The sequence below is a fragment of the Pteropus alecto genome, unplaced genomic scaffold, assembly GCF_000325575.1.
Source record: "Pteropus alecto unplaced genomic scaffold, ASM32557v1 scaffold121, whole genome shotgun sequence".
Lineage (NCBI taxonomy): Eukaryota > Metazoa > Chordata > Mammalia > Chiroptera > Pteropodidae > Pteropus > Pteropus alecto.
Window position 1 is genome coordinate 12533249 of NW_006434369.1, and position 21918 is coordinate 12555166.

Here is a 21918-nt window from a genome sequence, read left to right on the forward strand (position 1 = left end):
TAATTTCAACTTTTGTAAAATACTGATAACACTAACCTAAGAATGTTGGTCAGAAGTCAAAGAAAGTCAGAAGTCAAAGAAAATGCCTAGCCACTTCCACTTACAGCGGGAGGTACCTGCCGCCGCTTCAACAGAACCTTAACACCCAATGCGGAACACAAATGCCATTTCCGTATAATGCCTGTGAAATTTTAAAAGATGTACATAACTGACAGGAGTCTAACATGTGTTAATGTAACTCATTCTTCTCTGGATATCCAAAGCAAATACTCAAAAATGTTCCAATTTTGTTATAGTAATCTTTGCCTTTCATATCGTTTTAGTGTTACCTAAAAACACCATCAAAAAAACCATCGCCTATCCCATCTTACTTTACATCAATACATATCAGTAATTGTAAATGTAGCCCTAAATGCAGGGTAAACGTTTAGGGGTTTGGTGGTTGGTCAAGCTATGGGATTTTCATTCTGAGTAATAAGTGACGCGTTCAAAACAATGCTGGCAACACCTAAGCTACCAAGGACCCGGTTGTTGTAGGTACAAACTGAATTATAACGTCAGAGGCAACCCAAGTGTTACTTCAGTCCATCCTCACCAGAAAGCAGGTGAGAGTCAGGCAAGAAGAACATGAAAACAGAAAAGTACAATGACTTTGCACCATTTCATTTGGATCAAGCAGAGGGAAGAGTGAAACCCAAGGATTTCTTAATGCAGGTTCAACATTTTCCCCCTGGCCGCCTTCTCATATTTCAGAGCAGAGTCACTGACGTCTCCTCCTGCGTGAGCGCCCACGGAGCTGGGGGTGCCGGGGAGTGCCAGACCACTGTAACCCGGGAGGCTGGGGTAGCTCAGAGGCTCAGACCCAGGAACAAGTGGAACACCGACAGGAGGATGGGAACACTCGATCCGATGGGCGACCACTGCCCCTACGCCATTTTTAGTGGGTAAAGAAGAGCACTCCTCGCACCGTTGGGCTCACCTTGCCTGCTCTCGTCCCTCGTCCGGAGAGATAGAGTATGCGCGGTAGGTAACCTAGCCAACGCCACCGGCCACCCGAGTTCGACCAGGGGGCGGGGCCGTGCCACTGCGCACGCGCAAAGGGACACATAGGCGGAAGTGGCGCGCCAGCGCGGGCAACGCGAGCACCTTGCGAGAAGACGGCGGCTGCGGTGGAAAGTACAGGAGTAGAAGAGGAGAAGCAGGAGGTGATAGCGACGAACCTGGGGAGGGGGAGACTGTTCCACTGGCTGGCGCCACCCAGGCTGGGGTCATCCTTCCAGGTGACACCCCGGCTCTGGAGTGGACGTGCCCCCCCGGGCCTTTCGCCTTGTTTGGGACCCAGATCCCCTCCAGAGAACCTTGATACTGTCGGTCTTCCTCATCCGTAACCAGCGTGCGGGGAGACAATGAGGTCGGGATTGAGAGCACGGGTGACTTCCTTTTTTTAAAGAATGGAAACCGGCTGGCATGGTTTCTAGGGAGGAGCATCTGCTGCTCCTCGCCCCCTTTCCGCGCTCCAGCTGGAGAGAACTCGCTCAGGCCTTGGTGGGTGGACTCACAAGCATGGGGCCACTTAAGACGGTTGGGCGAGGGTCTTTTAACTACTGTCTGGGCCTCTGGAGGAGTGTCAGTCGCCTGGTTTCCCCAAGACTGCATTTCAATTAAGAACTACTTCCGGGTTCTGAATTAAATGGACTCTGCTGTCCATTTGATTTGCAGTACAGAGTGATTATTCTTGCAAGGTTATTAAACTCATGTCATAAACTTCCACTAGAAGTTATTTATGCAGATTTCTCCGGTCTTTGAAGCTTAATTCTCTCCCCCACATTTTAATTTTTCTTTTATATATTGAAAGAAGGCCTGATGATTTGGTGCACTCAGGATTTTCTTGCTGATGGGCATATTCATTACTTCTACGTTAGGATACCAGATTTCGAGAATTGATTTTTGGATAAACATTTTCTAAGAGAATTGAGATCGTTTGGGACTTGGAAGAGAGATAGCAGCATTAGAAAATAATTTAAATAAGTGTTATTTGTACTTAATTTCTAAATAAATTAGTAAACATATACATATATATGTGTGTTATATAGTCCTAAATTTACCTTTCTCCCTTTGGGGAAAAAAGAGTTGCCTTCAAAAATTAGCACACGGTTTCTTGAATTTTGTGGAATGAAGTGAGTACAGAGAATTGGGACAGAATCGTGTTTTTCTGTTTTATAATCATACTCCATAGCTCAATTAATATCTAGAGTACAGTTAATCTAGGTAAAATGGCAAGATTCTTTTATTAGTAGCACTGAGTATGACAAAATACAAAATCAAGCTTTTCTCATGTTAGTCACACTGAAATGACAATTTCCTCATATTCTACCCTTTTGTAATGGGAGACTTTTCTTCTGAAGGTTGGAAAAGAGTAGATTAAGAAATTAACTGAAATAATTTTGACTTCAGTAGGTCATGGTAAACATCATCACTTACTTATTTAGGATCACAGTTATTGGATGTAAGAGCTCACAGTGTCCACCTTTATCAGTCACATGATCTGACCAGTAATGTTCTGATTAATAAAACTGCATTCTAAAAGCAAGGTCTTAAAGGGCAGGCTTTCTGGTGCTGGTGTCTCGAGTAAGCAAAGGAGTGAATTTATTACCATGTTCATTTTAGATGCTTTGTGAGAAATTTCAGTAATGCTGTCAGTATTTTGGCACACATGTCCAAAAAGTGACAGTGCTCCTGGAGGGATTTAACTGCATATCTGGCACAGTTCTGCGGCTTATAAGATTGCCAATAGGTGTGTTAGAAGTGGCAAAGTATTGGAAAGAAGAGGAATACTGTTGATTATATGGTGTTTACTAAAGTGCAGTAGTCTTTCATTTAATGTTACACTTTTATTATGTGCTAGAACGTCATGAAGATGACATCAGTCTCTTCCCTCAAGGATTCCATAAACTTGTAGAAGCAGACATAAAAACAAAAAAAGTTATACCGTTATGATTTAGATATTGTAAAAATATACATAAAGTGCTATAAGAGTTCAGAGAATCAACCAGTTCGTAATGTGTAGGGCCTTAATCATAGGTACAGTTTTATCAGAAGTCCTGTTGAGCAATGTGAAAGCTGGATCAGAAAGGGAGAAGAGATTATACAACTAATCTAGTAATCTAGGCAAGAGAAAATAATTGCTTGATAATAGGGTCAGAAACAGATTTTAGATATACAGATGTAGAGTCAAGAGGAATCTTAGCAAAATATAGAATGTGAGGAAAAAGAAAAGAATCTAGGATAACTTCCAGTTTTTAGCTTGATACCATTAAGTGAGATTGGGAATATAGGAAGAAGTGCAAGTTTGTTTTGAGGGGAAAATAATGAGTTCAGCTTTGGGCACTTAAAATGAGGTGCCAGTAGATCAGGATCTCAGGATAGAATTCTGGGTTGGAAATCCAGACTCATATTTTCAATCAAAGGGGGTGAATCTGCGTCAGCAGACCATTATCACCCTAGCAATATTTCTAAAAAGTTAATAGTGATAACCAGCATTTATGAGCTGTTTCACTATATGCTAGACACTTTTACATTTATTTCACTTAATCCTAGCAAAAATCCTATGATAGGCATATTTTTTACTCCTTTTTAAAGATATAGAACCTGAAGTTCAGAAAGGTTAAGTAATTTGCACAAAGGCTCCTCAGCTAAGTAGTAGCAAAGCTGGACCTCAAACTTAGAACTGTCAGAATTCCAAAGCATGGGGAAAGCACCGTGCCATACTGCTTTCTTATAATATTAGGTAAAATTTCATTGAGTCATATGTCAGGCATTTTGCTAAAATCACAAACATTTCAGCAGAAGATGATTTGGGGAGAATATTTTTGATACCAATAAAATCAGGAAAGAGAGGTCTCCCAGAAGTTTTATTTATTCTCTGTGTGTAAATATGTAATCATTATTTGTACTTTCCTCCCAACCTCTTTTCTGTAAGGTTTTTAGTTTTGCCCAGTTTGCCAACACCACAGTACATTTTAAAAATCATATTCAGGTAGAGAGTGAGTGGTTGCAAGCCAAGGTTCAGGGCATCCAGAAGAAGGATCACTTAATTTGGTTCATCTAAATATTGGATGCAGAGTATGCCAATCAGAAATGCAGAGACAAATAAGGTGAGTTTTACCTTTCCAGTTCTGTTCCCTCCTAAGTTGAGAAATTACGGACAGTGTCACAAAGAAGGGAACATTCAAGCTCATCTTCAAATCCTGACCCAGAGAAAAAAGACTTCAGGCTGAAAGCACACCATGAACACAATGCAAGAGTCTTTGAAAGTCCATGGTGTGTCTCAGGAATGAAATAATAGTCCATTATGGGCAGTTTAGGGCTTGATCGAAAGAAGTCAAGGGAGAGGAAACTTAAAATCCTATGTGGGGCTAGATTTATGTGAATGGTACTCTTTATCCATGCCTACACGTATGGAAAGTAGTTGTTCAGATTTTTTTTCCTTCTACATTCAAGATCATTTAAAGCACAGTCTATAAAGAAATTTGGATCTCAAGGGGACTTAAAAGTCTTTCAGAGATGACAGTGATTGAAACATAGTGTGAGAAGCAAGAACAATGTATAAAGAAGAAAAAACAGGTAAAGGAAAAGAAATACAGTAAAATTTCTTAAAATTACACATTTTCTGTTTGAAATATGGCAGTTACTCTGTAAAACAAATGTTCTTTGATACCTGAGTATTGTTAGTTACAAGTTGTATTTAAAGCCTTGACCTCAAGTTTAAATTACTGAGTAGATGCTATTTGATCTCTAAATCAGCCACTGGAAGTGATCATGAAGAGGTGATTCTAATTTTTACCATTTTATACCATCATATGATTTTTCTTTAAAAAGATTTCCAGAAGAGAGTTCACTGTTGTAATTATCCTTATCTTTTTTTTCCTCAACTAGAGTCTAAATTTTAGTTCCCACTGGGATTGTAACACTGAATTTTGTGTTGTTTTTTTTTTTTTAGGAAGATAATTTTTTCTTCATAAGTTTGTTCTATTCTTTAATTTTCACAATACTCTTTCTTTGACCTTTATATGGGATTCATTTTTCAGTTCACATAAATCCAAAGAGAAATCAACAGTCATCTATGGAGCCTTCATGATTTACAGACTAACAAAAAGTGATGGTTTTCCAGCTTTTTACAATCCCAAAGACTTTTTGTTTGTTTGTTTTAAACAGCTTTTTTGAGGTATAATTGATATACAAAAAAAACGCACATGTTCAATAGATACAATTTGATGAGTTTGAACATATCTATACATCTGTGATACCATGACCATAATCAAGATAATAAACATATCTGTCACTTCCAAAAATTCCTTTGTGTACCCTTTTTTGTGTGTGTGATTAAAAACACTTAACATGAGATCCACTCTCTTAACAAATTTGTAAGCACACCGTGTCGTTAACACCATAGGCACTGTGTTGTATACTTGATCCCTAGGACTTACTTGTACAATTAAAACTTTATACCCGTTGAACACCAACTCCCCAAAGACTTTTTAAATTAAAATGATTTCTCCAAAGGAAGAAAGCATTTTCTTTTTAAGGGATACTATTTGCTAAAGTATATATTTTTTTGATAATTTCTGATTAATCTAGCTTTTTAAGTAACTTAAAGTTGTTTGTCTTGATTTTAAGATGTCATTACCAAATACATTTTACAATTATCTAAATAGAGAAGCATCGTTTGTTCTTTACTCTTCTGCAATTAAAGATTGACATTAATGTCGAAGATGTTATGCATAAACCATCATGGACTTTAAAAATTATATCCTGACTACATATAAAAACAATAAAGGCATGTTTATTTTTTTAATGAAATAAATGTGAGTTTAGCTGTTGTTTTGTTGTTGTGGAAAGATAAATTGGAGAATTGACATTGTTTTTGGTTGGAAGCTTGAATGGGCAATTAATATATTAATATTGAGAGAATGAGACAACTGTATAATTTTAAAAATGTGATTTGAAATATTTGGAGCATAATACTTTATGATCCAAATGTTTTGCTTAAATTGCTTGTTTCCTTCTTTAGGACTTAGCTCAGCAAGCAAATGAAAGACTGGACAAAGGAGAAAACACCAACAAAGAAAACTTTGGAAGCACTGAATGCAGCAAAATAATAACCATGGATCTCAAGTTCAGCAACTCCAGGAAATATATTTCTATAAGTGTCCCATCCAAAACCCAAACAATGTCACCACACATCAAGTCAATAGATGACATTGTAGTGCTTGGCATAAATCTCAGCAAATTTAACAAACTTACTCAATTTTTCATATGTGTTGCTGGAGTTTTTGTATTTTACCTCATTTATGGATATTTACAGGTAAAAGTGGTTATGTATGTTAATTATAACATAAGTCAGTAAGGGCACTTGCTAATAGTTTTATTCAAAATGTTTTTTTATAGAACTAACTAGTTGACGTTTTCAGTATAGTAGTAGAACTTAAAAGCAAGTGTGAAAACGGGTCAAAATTTCAGTTAAATATTTTAAGTGAGGGGAGGGGAGCAGAGACAATCTTAAAAAATTAAAATTATGAAAAAATTTGAAATAAAATATAGGTAATAATTACGAACTTGGTATATTAGAGAATGATTCAGGTAATGATTGGTATTTTAGAACATGATTCTCCAATAAAATTGATTGATAACACAAAAGCTATATTCCAGTCCATTCTTGATTCTTGGAGCTTAATGTAACAGGTTATTTTTACAAAAGCATATCAGAATGTCTTATATTTTTCTAAGGGTATCTCTTTAATTCTGTAATTGAATCATTCTTTTTTGAAGCTCAGCACGTATTATGTTTTCATTCTTATTGATTTCTTCTAGTCTGACTTGGCCAGAACCTATTTTTCAGTGATATTTTTACCTGTGCAAAAGATTTTTAACATTGCCACAGTTTGTCTCATATTTGTATTGTATTGTGGCATAACTATATACATTTGACCAGCAGCAAATTCCTAACCTTCAAAGACATGGGCTGGATGGGAGGATCTAGACTAGTGTAAACAGAATGTTTGAATGGACTAATATCATTAGTGAGTATTTTCAGCCAGTACCAACTTTACCTTTTTACGTAACTCTCTAACATGAGGGAAACTTTTATAATTCAAGAAAAGGAAATCGTTTTCTTCAAACACAGGAAATATTTCGGTATTCTGTAGTATTAATCAGAGTGAGCTTAATCTTTGTACTCTTTTTCCATTGTCTTATAGAGGTGAAATATAAAAAGTAGGTATAAATGAAGAAGATGATTCATGACTATTCCTTAGCTTATAAAAAATGCTATGAAGAGTATTAGTGTAAAACAAAAACAGGAATTAAAAATCTTAATATTTATTATAATAACTGATTTTCTCACTAGAAGATGACTAAAAAAATAGGTATCACAGTGAACAATGAAAAATACTAAATTTTACCAAATGAAGGTTGGAATTTTTTGCTGAAAAACATTTTTTCTCCTTCAAAATGTCATTGTTACCAAATAACTTGGGAGCAAAGTTAGCCTTCGCAAAGGAAAATGAATTAGAATTTACTGTACAGACTTTATTAAACTTTGATCAGAGATTTTAATTTATAATTAATTTATAATTTATAACTTATGTGCAAAGTTTCTTTTAAAATTAGATAAATTAGATGTTTGTAACATCACTGTCACTGTGAAAACTGACATTGCTACAAGCATATAATTGCATATTAAAATAGTGTAAAGAAAGTGGTTGGAGTTTTGTAATAAAATTAATAAAATTAGCTATATATAGGTTTGTGTATTCCAAATAAAATTATATATGAATACCAAAATATTAAAGATATTTTCATGTTTTATAGTTCATAAGCCAGAAAAATCCCAAATGCTTTATAGACTTGAACATGAAATCTAAATTTGGGGAATTATACAGTATTCTAAATGTACGAAATCTAGTTCAGGGTCTATTTAGAGGCCCTATTCAGTTGGTCTTTCTAAAGAAATATATACATCTCTTTAAAATTTATTTAAAATACAATCGAAATATAGAGGAAAGGTTGATTTTTTTTTTTAATTAAGCCAGATTACATTACGGAATACCTCTTAATGACTTCTTAAGAATGTATTATTAACAATTATTGTAAGTATTAACTTTATGGTATAACATTATGTTTAGGCAAAGTAACTATTTTCTCTATGGCACAAGTATTCCAAAAAATAACATTATTGATTTTAACTGATTACAGTCCTGTAGAAAAACAGGCCTGAGATAATAGACTACTCATGAAATAATGCTTTTTGAATAGTGAATTAGTTCTTAAATAAGCTACCTATGTCATTGTTTTGGGCAACTCTTGGTCTTTTTAAAAAAAAAAAAGCGAAAAGCATAGAATAATGCTGTTTCTCCCTCCACTTTTTTATTTTTCTTCTGATTTTTATACCTGGATATCTAGTGTCAGTTCTTTGGAAAGGCCTCCTAACTACTCTAATTTTACCTCTGAGAAATCTTGTGATTTGAGTGTGTGTGTGTGTGTGTGTGTGTGTGTGTGTGTGTGTGTGTGTGTGTGTTATTGTGTTTTTTAGGAATTTATTGTAAGGAAATTGGTTTGCCTCTTGAACTTAACAATATCGATGTATCTTTTGACAGGAATTAATATTTTCAATGGAGGGTTTTAAGTCCTATGGCTGGTTCCTTACTTTAATACAGTTTGCATTTTACTCCATATTTGGCCTAATAGAACTTCAGCTTATTCAGGACAAAAGGAGAAGGTATGTGGTTTGTTTGTATTTTTTGACAGTTAAGTTCACTAGCAGTAGTTAAATTTTTTGTTTTGCTCTTTGGGCATACAGAGTATATTATCCATGAACTATACATTTCCCATTAATAAAATGTATCTAACACTAAGAATTTTTATCAATATAATCAGTTTATTGAAATATTAAATATGATATTTCAATATACACTGAAAAAATCTCTTAAGTGTCATGTTATCAAATAAAAATGTAGTTTAGGTGCAACTTGTAGTGACTGTCTTCTTGAAACAGGAGAAAGTATTCAGATGTACCAAGGTGTTTCTATATTTTACTGAAATAGGTATGATTACTGAAAGATTACTGGAAGATTTACAGTGCTACTATATCAAAGTAGTGTTATGAAATATCAGTGCTTGTTTTTATAGTGGTGTAAAAATGTATAGTTATTTCTTGTGGGATATATCCCACTTAACATCGCCATATTTGTAATGTCCAGTAGCTGAGATTGTATTCTGATATATCAGAGAAATTCCATAACATTACTTTTCATCAAAACCAAAGGAATTTGTATGACAGTTTATTTTAAATCAACCATCTAGATTTGAGAACTACCTTGAAATATTTTAATGGCATATAGAACAATATGCAGTAAAAACTGTGTCTCTGATTATAAACAGAAGGTGGTTAGGAAATTGAATATAACTTTTTGGGAAATATAAATGTAGTTATCCTATATCCTAAAATGTGAATATTTCATGTATATATTGGACAGTTTAAATATAATAAGTATCTCTAATACTGTACTAACATTGTTTTCATTGATATAAATATTTAATCTTTCAATGAAAATAAAATTTTCCCAACTTTTTTTCTTACATAAATGTTTTTGATGTTGTATGAAGATAACTATTAAACTTTAAATATTTAAATCTGTATCACCAGCATTTCTTCATGGGTCTAATTTTTTACCTCTCAACCTCTCTGTATTGCCATAAATTATTAAGCAGTGATATTAAAAAATGTTTGAATCTGAGAATATCTTTTTTATTATTTTCATGCTCTGAAATCTAAAACATTTAGCCATAGGTAATAGAATAAAAATTAATTAGATTATATTTGTCAAGACTAATATGTAAGGAAGCCTGATGACGCATTACCTATTGCAAACTGCTGGACTTCTGATTACTTCTAAAGTAAAAGAATCTAATGCCATCTCTATTAAAAGTCACACAAAGAAATTGCATCTCCTCAGTGTTAAATTTTAAAAAGATAGACCTCCCTCTCAGCTACCCAAATGAGATGAGAGTGGCCTCAAGGCATGTTTATCCCAACCTTTAAACCACATGACCATACATATTTAAAGATAATATCATTTGTGTTTGATTTAAACATAAGTGAAGGAATCTGGTAGAAGAATTTATAGATGTATAACAAATAAAATTATGAATTGAAACCTTTTTATTCTAAAGCATCTAAAAGCTATTTTTAAAAAAGTCTTTAAAGTTATGTTACAATGAAAATAAGCCTAATCACATATTTCTAAAATTATTTCTGAATATTTACCCATCTCTGATTTTATTTGTGGCACTGCTCTTTAGACTTTTGCTTAGTTTTTTTCTTTCTTCCTCTGTTTGTATGAATACCAGTGTACTTGAAAGAGTACAAGATTTGGAGTCAGAAAACATCACTTTGAGTCTTGTACTGCCTCTTAATAGCTCTGAAAAGACCTCAGGGAAGTTTCTTAAATTCGCTCAGTTTTATTTTGAGGATCAAATGCGGTAATGTGTGGGAAAGCACATTATAAATTATAATTTCCTAAATATACTACTTGTTATTTTTCAACTAAGATTACCTGTAACTTTATTATTAATTACTTTGAGTTTTTAGTAAAGGCGATCTATCAAATTGGTTTTGAAGGGGCTTTTTAAAGTTACGATTTTCCCTCCATATCTAAGGAAATAAGCAGTTGGGGTGTTAAATAGGAATCCTGTAGGCAAGATGATGAAATCTAACTTCCTTATTTACCGATGAGAAAACAGACCTAGGGAAGTGCTGAGATTTTCATGAGATCATATAGCAAATTGCTGTCAGAATTTGAGCCATTTGAATTTAGGTTTCCTGAGTTTCAGGCTGGGTTTTGTTTTTTTGTTGTTTTTTGTTTTTTGTTTTTCCTACTTGTACTATGCTGCTTTTCCATGTGATTTTTCTGGCTTGAATTCTTTTTTTTTTACTTTTTGGCTACTGTTTGACTTCTGTGATTTTAGTCATTACCTAGAAAAGCAATGCTGTCCTTCCATGATGATATCCCACTGAGGGTTAAACCCCATGAACAGCATAAAAATCAGTGTTTGTGTACACTGATGCATACAGGCATGCCAGAATGTTTCTGTGTGCATTTTAAATGTTGGCCACTGTTAGGGATTAAGTAGGAAAGACCTCAAAATTGAAATGTAAGTGGCAATGATGCATTTTAATTGAATTTTTCCAGTAAATTATTTTGCCTTGCGTGTAGCCATATAAAATATATGAAAGAATGTTGTTGGCCTTGATTTACACATGAACACAAATTCCAAATGAAACTAGATCTAAGTACACAACATAATCTAATTATGTGAATAGTGCTTCCTATGTTAGTTACACCAGTGTACAATATTATTCTTTTTAGAGCATTAATTATCTAATCAAAGTGAGCATATGCTCACAGTGATAGCTCAAAATTCTGAAGATGTCAAATTAAGAATCTCCTTTAGGAAATCCAGATAGAACCCAAAATAGATTTGGGATCATAAGGAGAGAGCCAGATTCCTCACCTGAAAGCTAATTATTTTAACATTTTATGGAATACAGAGTTAGAGATGAATCAAAAGATAGCATGGTAATATAAATTATGTCTATAGTTTTAAACCGCCATGTACTTTTACTAGAGACATTCTGCTCAGGTTACTCTAGCAGAATAGATGGATGTCTTTTTCCTAAAGCTAGGTGGAAAATTAGAAAACAGAAAAAATATTTAGAAGTTAAAATTATTTAAGGTGCCTTTTACTATTATAGAGGCCAATATTTTAAAAATCACTTTTTTCCCCCTAAATTTAATCAAGATCATTTTTATGTGTAGCTAGAACTGCTATTAAAAAACATTTTTTTTTTTTATATACTTTATACCTTCAGTTAGAATCCAGGTAACTTTCTCATACTAGTTTTTTATATAGTTGAGAGTTCTCACTGATGATTGATTAAATAAGGATGAATTGTCATTTTTACCACCATCTTTTATACAAGCAGTTAGAACTTTAAAAATAGTGATATCTTACCAATATTTCTAGAAATACTAAACAAATTAGAAGAGTAATTAGACATTTACACATTGTAAACACATTAACAATAGTATGAATTGGGTCCGAAAATGAAGATTTTAAAAAATTGTCTTTTACAGAATACCAGGAAAAACCTACATGATAATAGCTTTTCTAACTGTGGGTACTATGGGGTTATCAAACACTTCCTTGGGCTACCTGAATTATCCTACCCAAGTCATCTTCAAGTGCTGCAAATTGATTCCTGTTATGCTAGGAGGAGTTTTTATTCAAGGTACAGTAATGATATATTTTCATACTGTTTGTAACTAGTAGGATATATTATGACATCTAGCACAGGAAAAACATTAAACTTTGGTTAGTATTTTTAATGAACAATCTAGCTATTGTAACAATTCCGAGTGATATTTTTATAATACCTTATAAAAATAAGGTATTATAAAAACCGATACTTCTGTGATATATACCTTATTATTTGAAATCAATAATTTGAACTTGGGTAGACTAAAAGTAGTATTTTGTTTTATTCTTTTAATCTGGGATCAACTACATTTCCAGAAATACTATATTCACATATTGAAGGCCTAGCTCAGAAGTACCTGGAAAGCTCCCTTTTTCAAATTTTCATTCTTCTGTTCTTCAGAGCTCCGCCCTCTACGTCCATTATACAAATAAATGGATATTTCTCATGTTGAGCAGAACTGCTTTTTTACAAATTCTGCTGGCTTATTGATTTCCTAGAGCCCCAACCAAGTTACAAGTTATGTAGAAATAGCAGTAAAAGAAGAGATAATGATAGCAACAAGCAGCCAAACAAATCGTTATTCATATGACTCTCATGAAGAATATTCATGTTTTGATAATCAAGTGTTTCTATATCACTAACATTGTTATACAGCCTGACCTCATTTTATGCCTTAGATGCCTTCCCCAAAAGACCTTTTAAAATGAAAGTACGTATGTCAACACTTCACATATAATTTCAGGACAACTGTTCACACAGGAAAAAATAATAATCTCAATCACATTTACCATCACCACTGACTGGGCATGTATAATATTTCCTTACAATACTTCCAGAATGTTACAATACATGGTTATTTAAATGTGAATATACTAAAGGAAATTAATCTTCACCATCCTAGAAGTTATTTATTTGATTAAGGTATTTGCAAACAGAACAGTTATATAGCTTGAATAATTACTCTGGTTACTTTGTAAACTTATAAACTATAAGAAAATGAATAGCCTTACATTATACATAAAGAAAAAAAGGCTCTAATTTCCACAAACTTTAAATATTCATATTTACTCACTACTACAACAAATAAAATAGAATTTCATTATCTATATTATAAGGTGCTCACTGGTAATTTAATTTTCAAACGGTCTTCTGTGATTATATCATGCCTTGACCTAAGTGTCCTTCATATATTTTTGATGTTGGGTATAAGCAGATTCCTGCTCTACTTGGTTAAATACATACATCAAAAACTATGCTGAGTGGGTATTTGCATAATGAGGTTAACTTATATTTGTATTTTACACAGGAAAACGTTATAATGTTGCAGATGTGTCTGCTGCAGTATGTATGAGCCTTGGTCTGATATGGTTTACCCTAGCTGATAGCACAGTTGCACCAAATTTCAACCTGACAGGTAAGGAGTTTTATTGTCTACTTAGATTTTGTAGGCAGTTTGGTTTAGAGTAAGAATTTTTAGTTTCATAAGGATTTTAAATGATGGTCTGACATCTGTAATTCTCATATCTAACATAGCTTTCGGGCTTTCCAAAAGATATAGTAAAAATTTTACAACTCTGGAAATATACAATTGTTTTTAGTACTCATATATTTTTAATTTGACAAGAAGCTGTTTGCCCAGTCAAAATATGTTGTCAGGTACATGATAGGTCAATTTATTTGGGCTGAACTGGAAATATATGCATGAATTATAGGAGAACCACAGTAATTGTTTTATTCTCATGTATTTAAAAAGATTGAAACTTGCACATTTACTTGTCATTGTTTTAGCTAAGGAGGGAAAGTTATGCTGTGCTTTAATGTTAAACTGGGTGATATAAATATGGTCATAACCTTAACATACTTAAAGTTTCCACCATAAATAGTTTCCTCCTAGTGTGCCATGTGGAATTTTGTAAATTTTGGATTTTTCAAAAGCAGAATAGGTATTATAGTATGTTTAGAAATAAATAAGAATTAAAAAAAATGTGTGTTGGAATTTTTTTTCATTCTAAAGACCTTATGGAGAAATCGTATATATACATAATGTCATTCTTAACTATTGAGTTTTACTCATAAAGTTATTTTAGTATCACGTTTCCTAGCCTGACAAAATGGTATTTAAAATATCTAAGTCTTAAAAGGAATTCTGAGAGAACAGGAAAAAAAAAATATGCATATATCAGCAAGTACAAAGTATAGTGAGTATAATTACTTATGAAAAAAAAAGTATTATGTAATGAAGAAAATCATTTTACATCAGCTTCGCTGTTCTTACCTTCCTTAGGAACCTGGTTAACCAGGCTAAGTTAATAGATTTAAATGTAACTAGTTCAGCCTCTTAGAGCAAGTCTTTACCAACTAGAAGCTCCAGTAGAACCTCTTACATCTGTTCTTTCACCTTGGATCATTTGGAGTGCCAGCGATCATTATTTCAATGAGTTTTACTCTGAGAAAGCTTATAGTTGCACATGTTTCTAACATGGTTTAGATTTTTCAGACACACTTTGTTTTCATGTCAGCAAATCTAAAAGGAAGATTATATTTGAAAACTGAGCAACTTAACTTATGACAAAGCAGTTTAAGAGAACACACAAAACTTACAATCAGAGACATGGCATCAAATTCTGTTTGAATCACTTAAAAATATAACCATGACTAAATTGCCAGATGCCTTTGTGCTTCACTTAAAAACAGAGGTAATGTTGATAATTTGCCTAACACAATAGTAGCTATATAAAGTAGAATGAGATGATGGAATAATGGATGTGAAAGCATGTATACTTGGTGGGGTGAAGATGATGGAAAGAGGTGGTTCTGTAACTTCTCACTGTAGCATAAGTGCTAACTCTTCTGAGTTCTGTGGAAATAGTTTTGTAGAGAATTAGAACCTAAATATATTTAATTATTAAGAATAGTTATGGGCACTTATCATAATCCTTGATCTATAAGAATATATTATCTAAAGGAGATTAGATTAACCTAAAATGGCCAAAATAGACATAAATAAATTTTGATTGTATAAAGGGAATATATCAGATTTACTTATTCAAATAAATGTCTACCTTTAAAATATTCCCCTTAGGATACACTTTAGTTATTTTCATAAAAGTATTTCATGTTGCTGTTGTTCAGATCATTTTTGAAATGTCTTCGAATAGCCTTTTAGGAGCTAGGCCGTTATTTTCAGGAGCTTCAGTAATACCGTGTGTTCTTCTTTTGAGGACAGATTTGATATTTGAAACAAGTAAAAGAGCATTGAGAATTAAGTTTGTACATAAAAATGCATGATTAGGTAATAAACACCTAAGTTAGATCATAAAAAGTCAAATTGTAGATTAAGTATGAAAACCTGAACATTTTCAAGTGTATAATATATATATATATTTTTTTTTTCTGCTACCTTTGATTGCTTATGCATTTAAAGAAAATAAAAAGAGAAAACTCCCTTAAATTCCATCGGACTCACAGATGTAACCAAGACTGCTCTTTATTCTTTCTGTAAAGCACCGTGACTGGTGACCAGTGTCCTAAACATTCGGAGTTAAGACCTTGCTTCTTAGGTAGACGTGCACATCTGTATGAATGTGTTGATTTCTGGTTTCATTTAGGCCAGTTTTATCTCTTATTATAATTACACAGTAATTAAATATATACTTGAATTGTTCAAAAATGAGTTTGAAGAATTGTTTCTGTAGGTATGAATGAGACAACTGCAAAAATTGGGAATATTATGAAAATATGAAAGGATTCTGCACTCTGTTTCAGAAGTTCCTAATTTTTTGGTCTACTTTTTAACAAAAAACAAATTTCATAAAGAATGTGTTACGTATAGTTTAAACAAAAGAGAAAGTGCAGCAGTTTAGTTAGGACCGCTACTCAAAGAAAAGACCTTGGCAACTTCATGCATGTTTATGTGTTTTAAATTAAACATTTTAATAATTTTTTTTATGATTTTCCCTCTGCACCTGATTTCTGTAATTGACTAACCACCAATCCTAATAAATCTTCTAAGAATTTCTTCTATATTTGTTTAATACAATATTTCTTTCAGACATATAATCTAGTTTAAAAGCAGAACTATTATTTGACATGATAGTGAAACACAATAATCGTGACGGCATTAATGCAGTTTATTAGTGTTATTGTTTTTTTTTAATAACATCACCTATGTGCCTGTTACAACTGGTTATGGATAAAAATACTCCTTTTTACTGAACAAACATAATTTAAGACCTGCTTTTGATTTTTAGCTTAATTAAATCTGCTAAATCTTGATTATCATTTGTATGTTTAAATAAGGAGGTTGTTTTCTTATGCCTTCTTGAAGGTGTGATCCTTATTTCCCTGGCACTATGTGCAGATGCTGTCATTGGAAATGTTCAAGAGAAAGCTATGAAACTGCATAATGCTTCTAATTCGGAAATGGTAAATACTCTAGCAGTTTTTTCTTCATTCAGACAGACTTAAAAATGGTGATATACTTAATTTTTTGAAGTAGTTACAGTATTACAGACTGGCATTGCATTTTTAAACTAGTTTATCATATATTCTTTAAAGTATAATACATTCGAACATAGGAAGAAAAAAAGTAAAAATGCTACTGCTAATAGCTTATTATATAGTATTTGATAAATTTTTCTTCAGCAATTAATAGTTTTTTACATATTTTTAAAAATTCTCTGTTACATAATTTTTCTCCTCTCTTTGTATTTGGTATTGCTTTCCATTTAGAAATTTGTAATTTCTATGTGGTCCAGTTTATCTTTTCCTTTATGGCTTCTGGCTACGTATTATGATTGCAAAGGGCTTTCCTGACTCAAGATTTAAGAATTTTATCCATGTTGCCTACTAGTTTTATGATTTCCTCTTTTATTAAGTCTTTGATCCACTCAAAACTTTAAAAGTTTTTCTCCATATAGCTATCCACCCATTTCAATATCATTTATAGAATAATCCACCTTTTCAGCTTATTTTAAGTGCCTTCTTATTTCATATTCTAAGAGTTCAAAATTGTATCCTTTTGAATTTATTTCTGCACCAGAACCATATGATGACAGCAGCTTAATCATACATTTACCATATGTTAGGACTAGCCACCATTGTTCCTTTTGTTTTTCAGAATATTACTACCAGTAGTTATTCTTGGGTGTTCATATTCCCAAATAAAGTAGAACTCCCATTGATATTATGATTGGTATGGCATTGAATTATAAATTAAATTAGGGAGAATGGCATCTATACCCTTGATTCTTTCAGTCCAAGAATAAGGTATGACTTTCCTTTTATTCAAGCATTCTTTTAAAAATGTCCCTTAGGTTTTAAAGTTTTCTTCATATATACTAAGCATATTTCTTTTGAAGTTATTGTTAGGGGTTTCATCTTTTTGCCATTGTTACTGAAATAATGCCTTTTCTTGCAATATATCTTCTAACTGGTTGGTATTTGTATATAGGAAAGCTATTGTGTGTGTGTGCGTTTACATTAATTTTATAGCCAGTCACTTTGCTAGACAGACAGAACTTACTGCATTAAGGATCTATAGGACTGGCCTTTCCCGTTACTTTGTCAGCAGGGTAGTGATACTCTTAAGAAGTCCCTAAGAGCAAAGGAACTTTAATCTTGGTCAGTTTTCTTGATCATCATTACCATTCTTCCTAGATAAGGTAAAGATAAGAGAATTAAGGAAGTGTAGGTACTTAGAAAGTTTATGTAATACAGTGGTTAAGACCATAAGTCCTGGTCTCAGATAGCTTCAGTTCACATCCTAGTTTTACTGACTCTCTTATTTGGGGAAAATGACCTAATATCTCTACGTTTTAGTTTCTTCGTCTGCAAATTGGGAAATAATGATTAAAAGTACCTCTCTCATAGGTTAGTTGTGAGAAATAAGTGGAATAATCCACATAGTGCATACAGAACATTATTAGCACAGTACCTGACACATAGCAGGTACTTAAGTTTGATTCTGATGTCGACTGTGTTGATAAGGAGTATAATAAACTGGAATGGAAAAAGTAGTAAGAAAATTGGGAAATTAAACAATAAATATGCCATATACTGCTTATTTTCATTATATTTTAATGTCTGCAAACTTAATGTTCGGGTTTTTCATGTTTAATAAGTTGCTTTAATTTTGTTTTGTTTTGTTGATGTATGTTTTTAGAATCCCAACATTAAAATCTGGTTCGAATTCATTATTAAGCCAGGCAAAATATGAATAATTATGTAACTATATTTAAAAAGATCTGCACTGATGTGCTTTACATAAAATAAGGCATAGACTTATAAACAGGATCAACTATTATTTCCACATATTGAAAATTCTTCATTTTCCACCTCTGGTTTGATAGCACTTTTTTCCACTTTATTTTTATCTACTCTAGGTTTTGTATTCATATTCAATCGGTTTTGTGTACATTTTATTGGGATTGACATGCACTAATGGACTAGGCCCTGCAGTAACATTTTGTTCAAAGGTAAACATTAATTACATTTTAAAAAATAAACATCTTCCATTAAATAGTTTCCTCTATATTTCTAATTCCCCTTGTTCAAAAAGACTTTTTTTTGTAATTTGATAACTTCTTTATATGCAGATCAGAAATTATTTCAGAAATGAAATGATTTATATTTAAATTTATTTTATCCTTGCTCTACCCTTTAATTTTTAAGATATTCATGATGTAGAAGTTGTAAATTTTAAAGTTCATCATTATTTTTCCATTAAATCAGAACTAAATAAGAATCTTTGCTTGACTGCATTGTTGAATGGCTTATTATTGCTCAAGAAGTTGATTAAAATCTGTAGTTTTATTTCATTTGTAATACCTCAGGGTTTGTTTTGCATTTTTCTAACAGGCTTTTTTATATGTTGCAGAATCTAATTCGGACCTATGGTTATGCTTTCCTTTTTTCCCTCACTGGGTATTTTGGAATCTCCTTTGTTCTGGCTTTGATTAAAATTTTTGGTGCACTTCTTGCTGTAACAGGTAGGAATGATATACTTGCTTAGGTTATGAAATAGGATTTAAATTTTCTCTGATACTCTTTTCCAAAAGATAAGGGCAGCATCTACTCTTCATTAACAAGAAAATTACCATATTTCACCAATTTATTTCTCGGCTTATGGTATTTCTTTAAAATTCTAAACAAAATGATGTTTTATCTTAATTTCGTATTAAAGGTTTAATTTTAAAATTAAATATATACTTTTATATACATAATAACTTAAATACATTAAAAGAACTTTTTTATTAAAAAGTATGATAGGATGAATACCTTCAGAGAAAAATACTGCCTTTATACACTTTAATTTATACCTGAAAATTCTCATTTTGTTGCACTTAAAGTATGACAGGTTGATTTTAAACAAAGCTTTTGGACCTTTCTCTTTTATACTTTCTAGTACATCAACCAGATAAGATTCTCTTATTACTAATAATTATTATGCATCTGCTCTGTGGGTATTTTCCTCTCCCTTTAGAGGGATGGAGGTTGTATTTATTCTGCTTTATAGGAGTGAGGGCAACAGGTGAGGGACTATAGGTAAGGCTTAATGAGGACAACAGATGACTCCCTGTGCTACCTTGTATCGTTTACCAAGTGAATGGTATAGATGACAAGTGCTCTTGGCATCTCCCATAAGGAGAGAGCCCTGAAGCCAGGATTGGAAGCAGTGCGGCATGTTATAAAGAGCGCTGGCTTGCAGTATCATAGAAGGTGGAGCCCAGTCTCAGCTCTGACATTTAATGATGTGTGACCTGGAGAGTAGTCTCTCATAGTCTCTCTTCTTCTTTGGGCTTCATTTTTCTCTTTTGTGTAATGATTAGTTGGACTTGATCATCTCTAGCACAGATTTGTAGAATTTGCATTTAAAATGCATGTATATGTTAGTCATTTACCTGATTTTAAATTTCCATTGTTTTAGAGGACTACTTATTTTAATGCTCCAGAGTAAATTAAGCAAATGAACAAATATCTCTCTCTTTGTAAAAGTATATTTGCTTCCTAACTTTTCTCTTTATTTACCCATGTATGACTCTCATTTTTAAAGTTTACATCCTGATAGCAAATAGAGAAAATTTAATTGTAGATCAGGCCATATCACTAATCTTTCAAGTCATCTCATGTTATCAAAAAAGACTGCAAATTCATATACTTTAGCTTAGGTTCCAGTTTTGCTTGTAAGATAATAACTGTTTTAAAAGGGTCTGATATCAATTGATATGTATTGATTGAGCCCTGTGGTTAGTAGAAAGAAATGTGAGATGCAGTTCTTGTCTTGAAGATATGGGCCAGTTTATTTCTCTCGCAAAAGAAATCCAGAGGTGATAATGATAATTACAACTAATACATATGAAGCCCTTATTATGTCCCAGGTGCCATTTTAAGTATTTTACATATATTATTTACCTTAATCTTCAAATAACCCTAAAAAGTAGGCACTATTATTATTCCATTTTACAAACAGATAAACTAAAGCACAGTGACTTGCCCACTTGTCAACCAGCTCATAAGTTACAGAGTCATAATTACAACTGAGCTAGTCTGGCTCCAGACCTGGCTCTTAACCCACGTACGGTACTACCTCCTGAGCAGGTGTCTCCACACTCACTAGGAATCCAGGCTCCTTCTGTCTACTCTGACATCTTCATCCTCATTCCAGGCAGTGGTATGGAGCGAAGATGAAAGACACACCTTTCTCTTTATGGAAACTTCCTAGAAATCACACTCTCAGAAATAGCACTTCGGCTCACATTTTTGTTTTCCAGAACCTAATCACCTGACCACACCTAGTTGCAGGAGAGGATGAAAGGTATGCCCAACTAAAAACAGGGGTCCTTTTACTAAAGTAAAAAGAAAGACAGGTTTTGGGAATCGGGCTTCAATACATTCCCAAAACAGTTCATTTGGTATTTGTTCATTCATGCAATAAACACCAAGAGACAGGAATTTTAGAGTCTGGGGAGATAAGGATGAATAAGACAAGGAACTAAGTAAAGCACACAGTCCAGTGGGAAGATAGCAACTGATCATGTAAAGTGAGGGAGAGGTTATAATGGGAAATGTGCAACATGCCTCTCTCTACCTGATGGGACAAGGAAGGAAGATTTCAGGCCTTAGAGCAAGACTTTGAGATAATAACTTGAAGGACAAGTAAAAATTAATACATACATGTGAAGAGGATTGATTGTAAGCGTTACTCAAAGTCTTATCTAAAGATAACCACTATTAAGATACTAGTATGCTTTTAGATTGCTACTTTTAAAAAATAACCCTGCTCTACCTAATCATACCTTCTTTGGGACAGCCTTTACTGCTAAAGTAAGTCTCTCGAAGGGATGACCTTCCTCCATCATGTCATGGCCTCCATCAAGTACTTATTACAGTTGTCTGTATTCTTTTATATCTATACTCCTATTAGATTGTAAACTCCATATTAGCAACAACAGTGATTTTTTTCTATTTTTTTTGCTTTTCATTGTTTCCTTTCACCTCGCATAGATCCTGGCACTGAGTAGGCTCTGTGAATATTTGTTGAATGAATGATACCCAAAATATTGCCAGGATAGTAGGTACATTCTAAATTAATCATTTTT

General features: G+C 33.0%; 1 protein-coding gene across 6 annotated transcripts in view; it reads left to right on the forward strand.

Moving 5' to 3' along the window:
- Positions 1 to 778: 778 nt before the first annotated feature.
- The window catches only part of SLC35B3 (solute carrier family 35 member B3), a 22977-nt gene continuing 1837 nt past the window's right edge, over positions 779 to 21918 (forward strand). Inside the window, exons 1-9 of one of the 6 annotated variants that reach the window (XM_015587318.2) lie at positions 1106 to 1205; positions 4501 to 4623; positions 6071 to 6364; positions 8655 to 8776; positions 12195 to 12349; positions 13626 to 13733; positions 16647 to 16744; positions 18703 to 18795; positions 19197 to 19308. In XM_015587318.2, coding sequence (XP_015442804.1) covers positions 6164 to 6364; positions 8655 to 8776; positions 12195 to 12349; positions 13626 to 13733; positions 16647 to 16744; positions 18703 to 18795; positions 19197 to 19308 — 889 coding nt within the window. In that variant the 5' untranslated portion in view covers positions 1106 to 1205; positions 4501 to 4623; positions 6071 to 6163. The other 5 variants (XM_015587316.2, XM_015587320.2, XM_015587319.2 and 2 more) reach the window with 5 other exon arrangements.